The sequence below is a fragment of the Capra hircus genome, chromosome 28 (assembly GCF_001704415.2).
Source record: "Capra hircus breed San Clemente chromosome 28, ASM170441v1, whole genome shotgun sequence".
Classification (NCBI taxonomy): domain Eukaryota; kingdom Metazoa; phylum Chordata; class Mammalia; order Artiodactyla; family Bovidae; genus Capra; species Capra hircus.
Window position 1 is genome coordinate 36,942,738 of NC_030835.1, and position 13,027 is coordinate 36,955,764.

Consider the following 13,027-nt stretch of genomic DNA (forward strand, 5'->3'; position numbering starts at 1 on the left):
AAGTGAAAAAGTCAGACAAAGACAAATACCATACAGATAAGTAAGGAGAAAAGGAAAAATATAACCATTTGAATGCAGAGTTCCAAAGAATAGCAAGGAGAGATAAGAAAGCCTTCCTCAGTGATCAGTGCAAAGAAATAGAGGAAAACAGTAGAATGGGAAAGACTAGAGATCTCTTCAAGAAAATTAGAGATAGCAAGGGAACATTTCATGGAAAGATGAGCTCGATAAAGGACAGAAATGGTATGGACCTACCAGAAGCAGAAGACATTAAGAAGAGGTGGCAAGAATACACAGAAGAACTATACAAAAAAGATCTTCACAACCCAGATAATCACAATGCTATGATTACTCACCTAGAGCCAGACATCCTGGAATGCCAAGTCAAGTGGGCCTCATGAAGCATCACTATGAACAAAGCTAGTGAGGTGATGAAATTCCAGTTGAGCTATTTCAAATCCTGAAAGATGATGCTGTGGAAGTGCTGTACTCAATATGCCAGCAAATTTGGAAAACTCAGCAGTGGCCACAGGACTGGAAAAGGTCAGTTTTCATTCCAATCCCAAAGAAAGGCAATGCAAAAGAATGCTCAAACTACCGCACAACTGTACTCATCTCACACACTAGCAAAGTAATGCTCAAAATTCTCCAAGCCAGGCTTCAATAGTACGTGAATCGTGAACTTCCAGATAATCAAGCTGGTTTTAGAAAAGGCAGAGGAACCAGAGATCAAATTGCCAACATCCGTTGAATTATCAAAAAAGCAAGATAGTTCCAGAAAAACATCCATTTCTGCTTTATTGACTATGCCAAAGCCTTTGACTGTGTGGATCACCACACACTTTGGAAAATTCTTCGAGAGATGGGAATGCCAGACCACCTAACCTGCCTCTTGAGAAATCGGTATGCAGGTCAGGAAGCAACAGTTACAACTGGACATGGAACTACAGACTGGTTCCAAATAGGAAAATGAGTACGTCAAGGCTGTATACTGTCACCCTGCTTATTTGACTAATATGCAGAGTACATCATGAGAAACACTGGGCTGGATGAAACACAATCTGAAATCAAGATTGCTGGGAGAAATATCAATAACCTCAGATATGCAGATAACACCATCCTTATGGCAGAAAGCAAAGAACTAAAGAGCTTCTTGATGAAAGTGAAAGAGGAGAGTGAATAAGTTGGCTTAAAGCTCAACATCCAGAAAACTAAGATCATGGCATCTAGTCCCATCATTTCGTGGCAAATAGATGGGGAAACAGTGAGAGACTTTATTTTCGGGGATTCCAGAATCACTATAGATGGTGACTGTAGCCATGAAATTAAAAGATGCTTACTACTTAGAAGGAAAGTTATGACCAACCTACATAGCATATTAAAAAGCAGAGACATTACTTTGCCAACAAAGGTCCGTCTAGTCAAGGCTATGGTTTTTCCAGTAGTCATGTGTGGATGGGAGAGTTGGACTATAAAGAAAGCTGAGCGCTGAAGAATTGATGCTTTTGAACTGTGGTATTGGAGAAGACTCTTGAGAGTCCCTTGGACTGCACGGAGATCCAACCAGTCCATCCCTGAAGGAAGTCAGTCCTGAGTGTTCATTGGAAGGACGATGTTGAAGCTGAAACTCCAATACTTTAGCCACCTGATACGAAGAACTGACTCATTTGAAAAGACCTTGATGCTGGGAAAGATTGAAGTCAGGAAGAGAAGGGGACAACAGAGGATGAGATGGTTGGATGGCATCACCGACTCAATGGACATGAGTTTGGATAAACTCCGGTAGTTGGTGATGGGCAGGGAGGCCTGGCATGCTATGGTCCATGGGGTCACAAAGAGTCGGATGTGACTGAGCAACTGAACTGAAATATGATCTCACTTATATATGAACTCTAAAAGTAAAACAAAACAAAAAGCTAAGCTCATTGATACAGAGGACAGATTGGTGGTTGCCTGAAGCATTGAGGGGTGGGGGTGGGAGGAGTTGTGGCAAAATGGGTGAAGGGAGGCAAATAGTATAAACTTCTTGTTATGAAATAAACAAGTTATGGGGATGTGATATAGAGCATGGTGACTATAGTTAATAATATGCCAAGAGAGTAAATCTTAAAAGTTCTCTAATACAGCATAAAAATTTTGCAAGTATATATGGTGGCAGATGTTTCCTAGACTTATTGTGATGATCATTTTGTAATTTTGAATATACAGATATTGAATCATTATGTTGGATACCTGAAACCAATATAGTGTTATATGTCAATTACACTTCTCTTAGTTTAAAAAAAAGTTGACTGCAAATATACTACTTAGTATATTAGAATATTTTAATTATAACTTCAAGAAATCAGATTCAGTTTAATGTACTTGTCAATTTAAAAAGAGCAGATGGCACATTATTTCTCTTTTAGACATTTTTATACACTGCTAATGTACGTTTAAATTTATACACTACTGATATAAAGAGATGCAGTCTTTCGGAAAGACAGTTTGACTGTATATAACCAAGAACTCTTTAGAAATTGCATACTCTGTTTCAGCAATTTAACTTCTAGGACGTTTTTCTTAGGAAATATTTTCTTAGATTATTTTCTTAGGAAATACTTTAGGATATGTGCTTGACCAGAAGGATTATGCCTGAAAGTGAGCTTCATGAGTGCAGGAGCCAGTTCATTGCTAATAACAGTGCCTGGCACTTCAAGCAAATATTTAGCCATAAGGTAGTCCTCACATCATTTTTTAAAGTAGCTAAAATTTAGAATCAACCTAAATGTACCATACTGGGTTTGAGTAAATTGTCCTATATTGTAGTCATTAAAAATGATACTGTAGATATATATTATGGGGAATTCTTTTTATTTTAAAGTGATATACAAATAAGGAGGAAAACATATACCTTTCCAGATATGCTGTAGTGATATATTGTGGTTGATTTTGGTTTATTCTATTTGCCTCATCAATTACTTCTGATTTTCCATCCACAACAACATTACTTGTGTTCACAAAGAACTATTTATACTGTTTAGAAAAAGTTGCATGCCAGGATCATGATTTCTTCTATATTGAGATGTGACTTTTTATCTATTCTATTGATATAAAAATGTTTTTACTTTTTAACAAAGTTTTTAGGATTATGAAAGTTTCAAAAATGAAATTAATGTGTTTGCTAATTGCTAATTTTAATATCCCTATGAAATAATTTTCCTTCAAAATAGATATATCCACCCTGGCTCAGCAGACCTGGTTTGGCATACTGAAATGTGAGCAAATCTTCACATTGATCTAGTTGTTGCCCCAGATGTTGAAAATCCAGGTGGCTCCATCCCGGTGCCAGACCAGAGGGCACCTCAGCCAGAGGAGCATGTCCACCTTTGTTGGATCTTGTTCTCTTGCTCTTTCATGGGCCACACAGACATGCTGCTTGACTCTGTAGCTTTTAAAAGTGGAAATTCATCCAGTTTTCTTGCCTCCCTGATACAGTGTAAACACCAGCACAGACCTACACATGCTTACACACATTCTCTCCACCAAACACATAGCGTCACTCACTATCCATGAATTAGATAAAATGTTTATTTCATACTTGCACTCCACATCTCAACATAGTCATTGTGAGCGTGTGTTGTTTCTTTTCAGTTTTCACTAACCTCATAGTTACATAACATCTCCTCATGATCATACTCCTGGCCAAACTGCCCTTCACTCTTCATTGCCTAACTGGGTGTAGGGTCAGGAAATGGGGACAGAAACTTCCAGGGAATCTTCTGCCATGGGCAGCTTCAGTTACGATTTGAGGAAGTAGAGGAACCAAGGAGAGGAGGGAGTTGTTCTTCATGGTTACTTATAAGTCAAAAATTCATAGTACTGATATGCATCTGTTTAGAAAAATTCTGTCTTCACAGTTTATGGAATTATAATTGTGAATGGTGACTGTTAGTGGCGAAGCAACATGTGTAAGCACTAAACCAAGGGCCAAGTGTCTTGTTGATCACTTATTTACTTGTAAACATCTGAGGCAACTTAGTCCTGACATTATTAACATACTTCCAATGCTTTCCATCATCTCTTCCTTTATAGAAATCTCTCTAAGCCCATAGCTGTGCAGTATAAAGAAAAAGAAGACCGTTATGTGGACACATACAAGGTAGGTTCAGTTTTCCCTTGTGTATTTTGATAAGTTAAAACTGGATTTTTGGTTTTTGGACTTGTGTTTTACCTAATTTTCAATGTATAGTATTGATTTTTCTGTTTCCCACTTCCATGTGCAACTGACAGGCAACTGGAAATCATTATGTGATTTTAAATACTCTTTTCTGTCTTAATTCTCTGAAAACACTTTGCCCCCCCCCCCGGCCAAATAAATACACTTATTGTTGTGTAAATTGGAAGCTCATAATCCATTGTTACATTCAAATGTATGAAATAACTATATTCCTTATAAAAACCACAAAAATGTCCAGGGACCTGTTTATATTTTCTAGTGTTATATATAATAATATCAATATATTTGTCATTTACCATAACCCCTTGTTATTCATCTCAGCAAATTGTGCACAGGTTTGTTAACAAAAAATACTGGATTTTAAAGTTTAAAATAGAAGTTAATTATCTATTTCTGTGAAATTAATGTTAATGGAATCCTGTTGGAAATTCAAAAACACTCTTTAGGCATATGTTGTATTCTTCACACAGTAATAAGATAGGAGCAGCTGAAGCAGTTTTCTCATATTCACCATGTTATCTTATGTCAAAATTTCAGAAAGATCCCTCCAGGAATCTTACAGCTGTCACTGCTTGATTCTTGTGTAGCTAAAAATGGGGCAGTGCTATGGAAATCAAAAAGAAATGACTCCAGAATATTCACTGTCACCTGACTTTATTAGAGATAGAAACTACGGGAGATGAGAATAGTGACAGGTATTAACACTTTGGTTGAGCTTCTTACTTTATGATGGGAAGATAAGAGTGGTTGAAGGATCACCAAATTCTTTTTTATTTCTGTGTAAGTCTACTGCAAAACAGCAATAAAATGTTGTATTAAAGAATTTCAATAATGTGATACAGTTTTTACATTTCTCTTGCATTTCCTCTGTGAGAGAAGCATTTCTCTAAAGAACATAGCATTACATCTTGAAACCCTCTTAAAATGCAGACATCTGTGGTGAAAGTGACAGTTCTTATTTGTTGATCAGTTTAAACATTTTGAGCCATTAGTGGGGAACCAGAGGGCTGAGAACTAACATGCAGAACAGGTGGGTTTTCTATGAGGGACTAAGAGGGTAAATGTGCAGATGGTGAGATGCTTCTCGAGTGGTCAGCCCTCACTGGGACACCTAGGAGGAGGCCCCCAGACACTCCAGAAGGCTGAGGGCAAGCTATGGAGGGTGGCACCTAAGGGGCAGTAGAGAAGGATGGCAAAGAGGATGAGTGAGGCTTCTGCAGCCCTACGTGGAGCTCACTGTCACCGATCTGGTCCCCGTGTCCTTCAGTACCTGGAGGAGGAGTACCGCAAAGGAGCCCGGGAAGATGACCCTATGCCCCCGGTGCAGCCCTACCACTATGGCTCCCACTACTCCAACAGCGGCACTGTGCTCCACTTCCTGGTCAGAATGCCTCCTTTCACAAAGATGTTTCTAGCTTATCAAGGTAAGGATGGTTTTCTAACTGCCCCAAAGGTCAGATTGGTCATCAGGGGAAAACCAGTTTGCTGACATCCTGAGAATGTATTAAAACTAACCAAACCATAGGAAAAAGAATTCTGCTTAGTCTCTGAACAAAAGTCTCTTTAAGATACCTGCTGGGACTTCCCTGGTGGTCCAGTGACTAAGACTCTGCCCTCCTAATGCAGGAGGCCTGGGTTCAATCCCTGGTCAGGGAACTAACTAGATCCCACGTGCCTCAACTAAAAGATTCTGCATACCACAATGAAGATTGAAGATCCCACGTGCAGTCCAATAACTTTAATTTTTTAAAAGAGAAACCTGCAGTAAGCCAAATCGTCTCGATAATGTCTCAGATTTCACCTCAAATTGAACTTTCCTACATTTATAAAAATGCAATTCACTTTTTAAAAGTTAAGATGTCATTCACATAGGAAGAACTTTACCCTCCCTTTTAAAGTTATGAATTCACTTTTTTAAACTGTTCCACTTAATGATTTCAGATAGCCTGTTATCTTTGGCCCCTAAAGGGGAATGCTAAGTTGTTATCAGTGAGTGGCTGATACGAGACCTGCACTGCCACCCTCACCGTAGTAACTACCTAGGGAGTAATCTTCAGTGGCAGCCCACACACCTGAAGATGGCTTCGATACAGGTGAATTTATTGCTTTGTATGCAAGTAGGTTTCTAGTGAGAACAGTGATTTCTAGTGAGAAATCCTGTCAGTTTCTAGTGAGTCAGTGGTACTAGCCCTGTAGTTGTTCCTCCTGGAACAGAATCCTTTGTGGAATCATTATCCATTCAATTACTCAACTCTTCTTGAACTTCTTTATATATTTACACTCATATGTATGCAACCTCTTGGAGGAATAAATTTTGTGTTCTGTAGACCACTTGGTCTGTGAAAGAGGCTTTCTTGTATTTGTCCCTCTTCTGTTTATCAGTACACAAAACAAATGTTGCATATGACAGCTCTCCAAATATTTGAATATTACTACCCTGTCCTCCTCCTCCTCACACTCTTGTTTATCCCTAGGCTAATTATCCTTAGTTAAGAGCCTCCTATATACAAGGCCTGCTGCAAGGAATGCAGAAATAAATAAGACAGTTTTGTACTTATTTAAGCGATGTTTCCTCTGGTTTCCAAACCTGTCGCTGTTCTGCTCATCTTTCTGGATGTGTTCTGATTTGTGAATGCTGTTATTAAAAAGTAGCAGTCAGAATAAAAAAGGATATTTCAGGAATTCCCTGGCAGTCCTAGTGGTTAGGACTCCACATTTTCACTGCTGAGGGCACAGATTCAGTCCCTGGTCAGGGGGCTAAGATCCTGCAAGTCAGGTGGTACAGCCAAAATAATAATATTTCAGATGTGGTTTGGGACAACGGCAGTATATAACAGAACTGTTATTGCCCTTCATTTTTTTTCATGTCGTCCAAGAATCTATTAATATAAAACTCTCAATCAACTATTATGCTAGGTTTTCCTCACTGTATATTTAAGAATGATTTTCTAAAAAGACAACAGGGACTAGCTCAGTCCCCCTTCTCTTCTTCTGCTTAATTTAAAATAATTTGTGATGGCATTTTAGTTTATTTCTGCTGTGCTGCTGCTGCTAAGTCTCTTCAGTCGTGTCCGACTCTGCGACCAGGGTTTCTCGCTTTGGCACTGTCGTCATTCTGAGCTACATAGTTCTCTATAATGGAGACTGCCCTGTGCGCTGTGGGTCACTTAGCAGCATCCCTGGCCTTGACCTACTAGATGCCCATGGCACCCTTCACCAGCCATGAGAACCAAAAATGTCCCCGGGGGAGCAAAAGTGCTGAGTTAACAACTGCCACTTGAGTTCATGCATGTTCTAAATTATAGTGTAGTATTACTTATTTAAAAAGTTAAGAAACTACAGAGAATTAAAAAATTCAAACAGAAGCTTCAGTGTGTTTCTCTGTTTCCTCTGTAGGCTCTATGTATTGTGATTCCACCGTAGCCTCACAGAATTGCCTTTGATTTTTCTGGATTCCATTTAGATTAATAACTTTTTATCCTGAGTGAGTTTGTATTTTTTTAAGTGGCCCTCCCTAATTTCTGAGAGAAAAAAAAACAAAAAATTTACAAACCTCATTTCATCCCAGATTTTATTTAGAAAGTGAAAGTGAAATCACTCAGTCATGTCCAACTCTTTGGGACCCCATGGACTGTAGCCTACCATTCTCCATCCGTGGGATTCTCCAGGCAAGAATACTGGAGTGGGTTGCCATTTCCTTCTCCAGGAGATCTTCCCAACCCAGGGATCAAACCTGGGTCTCCCGCATTGCAGGCAGACGCCTTACCATCTGAGCCACCAGGGAACCTCCAGATTTTATTTAGTGCGCAGCCAATTCTAACTGATTCAGCTGAATAGAGGAGAAAGTAGTAAAAGTGATAGAAAACGTTGCTTGGCAAAGCAGGTCAGGCTTGGGGAAGATTCGGCATATTTTTTAAAAAATTGTGCCTTGCTTGATGCTGAAATTAGTCTCTAACAGTCTGCAGGTGAAAAGTTATGTTCAAATTCCGATAGGTTGAGGGGAGTTTTAGATGGTACACGTGGTGCCTAAGGAGAATCCACACTGCTGATGTTTTCAAGAGCTGGAGTTTAGATACCATTTCATATTCTAGGCTAGAAAGTCTGTTAACTGTTGACAGAAAAGACAGAATTGAAACTCAGTCCTTGATTGTTAATAGTCTACACAAGGAAAGCTTAACAAAAGAGTAACTATTAGTTTATTTTCATTCATAAGGAATTTTACTCATTTAGCTAAGAGAACATTTAAGAGCAGTGCCCCTGTCACCCCAGAAAGAGAAAAGAAAAGAGAGAAGAAAAATAGTCTTACTGATTAGAGGTAAAGGAATAGTTCTGCTTCTTGATGGGGTAAAAACTATTTTTACCTACTTAAACTTTAATTTTCCTTCCATATTTATTCTTTCAATAAATAAATAATTATCTAGTTCCTAGAATGTGCTTGGTATGGTTGATATCCCAGGTATCTGTTTTTATGGAACTTTCATTCTTCTTGGGCAGATAGATATTTAATATTAATTAAACAAGTGATAAAAATTTATCTAGTTACACATGAAAGCATAATACAGTTTAAAAATAATACAGTCTCTAATTATATAGAATAATATTTATTTTCAGGAACACAAATAACCTCTTTTACATTATGGACAAATAAAATCATTTTAATGTTTTTGAAGTATTGAAAGTAAATTAATTACTACAAGTTTCAAATGGAATCAAGTCTTTGTGTCTTAAGTGTGTTATTTGTATTTCTTTTTAGATCAAAGTTTTGACATTCCAGACAGAACTTTTCATTCTACAAATACAACTTGGCGCCTCTCATCTTTTGAGTCCATGACCGATGTGAAAGAACTTATCCCAGAGTTTTTCTATCTTCCAGAATTCTTAGTTAACCGTGAAGGTACAGCCGTAAATCATTTCTAATTTAAATTTCTTAGAGGTTGTACTTACTTTATAATTTTCCAAAAATAAAAATAGCTTTTGTAGGTTCTAAAATTTGAGTCCCCAAATAAGAGGAATGCCTTTACTTACTAGATATATTATTTTATTTCCAAGTGAGCTTGAGGATTTTAAATATTAGCTATTAAAAGCATTTGTAAACATGTATATTTTAATTTTGTTACAGAAATTGTCATGAATTTATTAAAGAACTACCTAAATTAACCAAATGTCAATGGTTTTATGAGTAATGACTAAGTTAGAAGTAAAACACTCTGACTAGAGTTACTGAATAATGAAAAGTGACACTAGAAAATAAAATCAGATTTTCTGTGATGCCAGTGACCAACAGTCTCAGCTAATCATACCTGTTCTTTAATGTAAGATCAGTTAATCCTTTATAAGGTGTCTTTTCTTTCATTACTTAATTTCATATTTTTATGTGACATTTAGGAATATGTGAAATTGAGAATTATATCTTTAGAGAAGTTAAAGTGTTGGCCAATTACTTCAGAATTTTTTACTGTATTAACTGGCTTCTCTGGAGTTATTTAGATAAATCTGTGCTGCTAATTACTTAGAGCATGTTTCATAGTGTTGCCCAAGTAAGAACTGCCTCAGTGAAATATCAACACCCCCAGTTTGGGGCACCTGCCTGGTGGTTCCTGCCTCAGCCAGTCTGCTGCTTGTCTCCCTGTCCGTGGTTCCTTATATGTATGTTCCCATTATCTATAGCTGTAGAACAGGTAACTCCAGTACTTAGTGACTCAAAACATTAAATGCGTCACCCATGATAGTTTTTGCAGGTCAGAAATTCAGGAGCAGCTCAGCCAGGTGGTTTCTGTGGTTTTGGCTCAGGGTCTCTTGTGCGGTTACATTCAGATTGGCTGCAGCAGGGACACCCAGGGAAACAGAACAGCATCAGGCTGGCGGGCTGCTCCTTTAGTGTCTGTAGTTTTCCGTGTGGTTTCTCCACATAGACTGTTGTGGACTTCTTGCAGCATGCAGCCTCAGACATCCTAGTTGGCAACTCTGGGCTCCTAACACAAGTGTCCCAAGAGAGATGAGCAGAGGCTGCATGGCCTTTTCCAGCCTAGCCTTGGAGGCCACAGCATGGCCTTCAAGTGCATTCTGCTTGGGAGGTAGTCACGAGGGCCTGCCCACATTCAAAAGGAAGGAGCATAGACTTTGCCACTTAATAGGGGAGTAGTGAGATTCCAGAAAAGCATGCACAGGAGCAAGTGCTGTTATAGCCATTTTTGGAAGAGATAACTTGCCATAGCATACATCCTGCCATTTCCTATGAGCGTTCCTGTAGGCCTTTCATTGTACCTCCAGGTACCCGCTCTGGGTGAAGTGCCTACCCCTCTGATATGTCCAGAGCCCCAGAAAGTTAGGAATGATTTGAGTTCATCGAGCCCCCTGCTGCTCACCCCTCTCCTGCTCAACCCTTACATGCCTCATCACTACTGTTCGATCAGTTCAATCAGTGAATCTCTGCTGCCTCCCTTGAAGCTGCCACACAGAGTCTGGAGGTGCTCAGCCAGTCCATTTTAACACTGTCACCCTGCAGCTGTCAGATGACTGCTGGGCTTTTTGAGGTGCCCCTCACCCCTTGTTAATTTTATATAAGCTCTTGGTTTATATTTCATATCATATCATATCATTTCCAGGTACTTCCAAAATTAGTGAAGATCCTTCCAGTTGTTTTCATAAGATCAAAAAGCAGTCAGACAGCAACTTACTTTCATATGGAGCATAATCAGCTTTTAAGAGGCTCTTTTAAATTTGTGTTCTGCTATGATGATCAGATTTTCTTTCCATAAAAAGTAGTGCAAAAAATTTCTGTTCAAAGGTAACATTTCCTTTAGGATAATTTTTTTTAATTTTTTATTTAGTTTTCTAAACTGGAATATAATTGCTTTACAATGTTGTGTTAGTGTCTGCTGTACAACATGAATCAGTTTGATATATACATACATATATCCCTTCCCTCTCTAGGCTCCCTCCTACTCCCCCAGGACAATTTTTTTAAAGAAACACTTCTGAGATTTTTGTTTACACTAGCAGTCTAATGAGACAATTAGATAACACCTTATTTACATCACAGAACAACCCTCTTAATATGTTAGTATAATTTTGTTGTCTATGGGAATGCTTAGTGGAGATGAAATCAAAACAGACCTATAGATTTACCATAAAATAAATAGACTAAGTTCATTCTTGGAATGTATATACTTTGTTGAGTTTTTTAAATTGCAGAATGCTAACATTTACCACACAAGTAGCCTTAAATTTATTATGTATTAACACCAATAATTCTGAAATACTTATACAAAAGCCTTCACTTTATTTTAATCAAAATTACAATTGAGATGTTTTCACACTTGGTGCATTTGAAGATTTGATAAGTGAAGTATTAGAATTAGCAGGTAGTGATTTTCTACTTCTTTTCAATATGATATGAAGTGGTGGATGAGTAAATTTGAAAGATTTCAGATTCAGTTAGGATAGATAGTGTTAATCCATGCAGCTCTGTGAGTAGTAAGTCAGCAGGTGAGCAACAGTGTTACTATCCTCTGGGTGCTCCTTTTCCTGGTTATAACACACAATAGCTATTTCTGTGAACTCTTCAGGTCTGCTCAGTGGGCCAAAGGAAGCATGATCTGGAGATAAACATTGATATTAATCTTTTCTTCTAGGTTTCGATTTTGGTGTGCGTCAGAACGGTGAGCGGGTTAATCACGTCAACCTCCCTCCTTGGGCACGTAACGATCCCCGTCTTTTTATCCTCATCCATCGACAGGCTCTTGAGTCAGACTGCGTGTCCCAGAACATCTGTCAGTGGATTGACTTGGTATTCGGGTATAAACAAAAAGGGAAGGCCTCTGTCCAAGCCATCAATGTTTTTCATCCTGCTGTAAGTGACTCTTTAAACTGTGCATTTATATAAGGTAGAACCTGAACATTTGAAAGTTAGACTGTTTCTTTACAATACTCAAGTTATCAAAGAGAATAATTGACAAAGACACTGAACTTGCCCAAGAATTTTTCAGGTTTATGTTTCGCCTCTTTAAGAATAACTTAGATACTATCTGTCAGAGATTCCCTAAGACCGCTCCCAGGTTGGCTGAGGACTCAAGAACTCAGCATACAGTTGTACTTAACAGCGAAGGGTACAAAGCAAAAGCAGCCAAGGGAAAAGATACATGGGGCAGAGCTGGAGGAAACCAGGCATCAGCTTCCAAGAGACTTGTCCCAGTGAGTCACAGAGAACTCACTCCGTTCCCCCAGCGACAAACTGACAGAATTAGGGCTGCAGTGCCAGGGTTTTTATTGAGGACTGGTCATGTAGGTACCCTCTCTCATACGTCCAGAAATTCTGGGCCTTCAGAAGGAAACCAGGTGTTCGGGATATACCACATTGTCCAGCTTGGGTGCAGTGAACCACTTTTATCAGGTAAAAAAGGTAGAAACTCTTCTGAAATCCATATTCCCAGACAAGGCCAAGAACAAGCCTTCCAGACACACCTTCCTGAGGGGAGCAGTTCAGCCCTGCTGTGTAACTCTTTTCTGCACATCATCCTATATACATGAAATGGCATCCCCTTTCCTTATTGTACAAACAATATTTGTTCCTTGTTAGAATAATATCTAAGATATAGACTACAAAAGGAAGAAATTTTAAGATCAACTTTGATATCATCATCTAAAGATAAATATCAAAACCACTTCTTCCTACACATTTCGCTTCATTATATAATGATTTTATTTCTGTAATATTATCTTTTAAAAAATAATTTCATTTATTTCTTTATGGCAGTGCTGGGTCTTCGCTGCCGTGCAGGCCTTTCTCCAATCATGGAGAGTGGGGGC

The 13,027-nt window shown here is 38.5% G+C and overlaps 1 protein-coding gene across 5 annotated transcripts in view; it reads left to right on the top strand.

Annotated features, from left to right (window-relative positions):
• LYST (lysosomal trafficking regulator) overlaps positions 1–13,027 on the top strand; it is a 165,134-nt gene that overhangs the window by 124,636 nt on the left and 27,471 nt on the right. For all 5 annotated transcript variants that reach the window (XM_018042448.1, XM_018042451.1, XM_018042450.1 and 2 more), the window contains 4 exons: positions 4,075–4,141; positions 5,487–5,643; positions 8,973–9,113; positions 11,854–12,071. In XM_018042448.1, the coding sequence (XP_017897937.1) occupies positions 4,075–4,141; positions 5,487–5,643; positions 8,973–9,113; positions 11,854–12,071 (583 nt within the window). The remainder of the gene's footprint in view (positions 1–4,074; positions 4,142–5,486; positions 5,644–8,972; positions 9,114–11,853; positions 12,072–13,027) is intronic.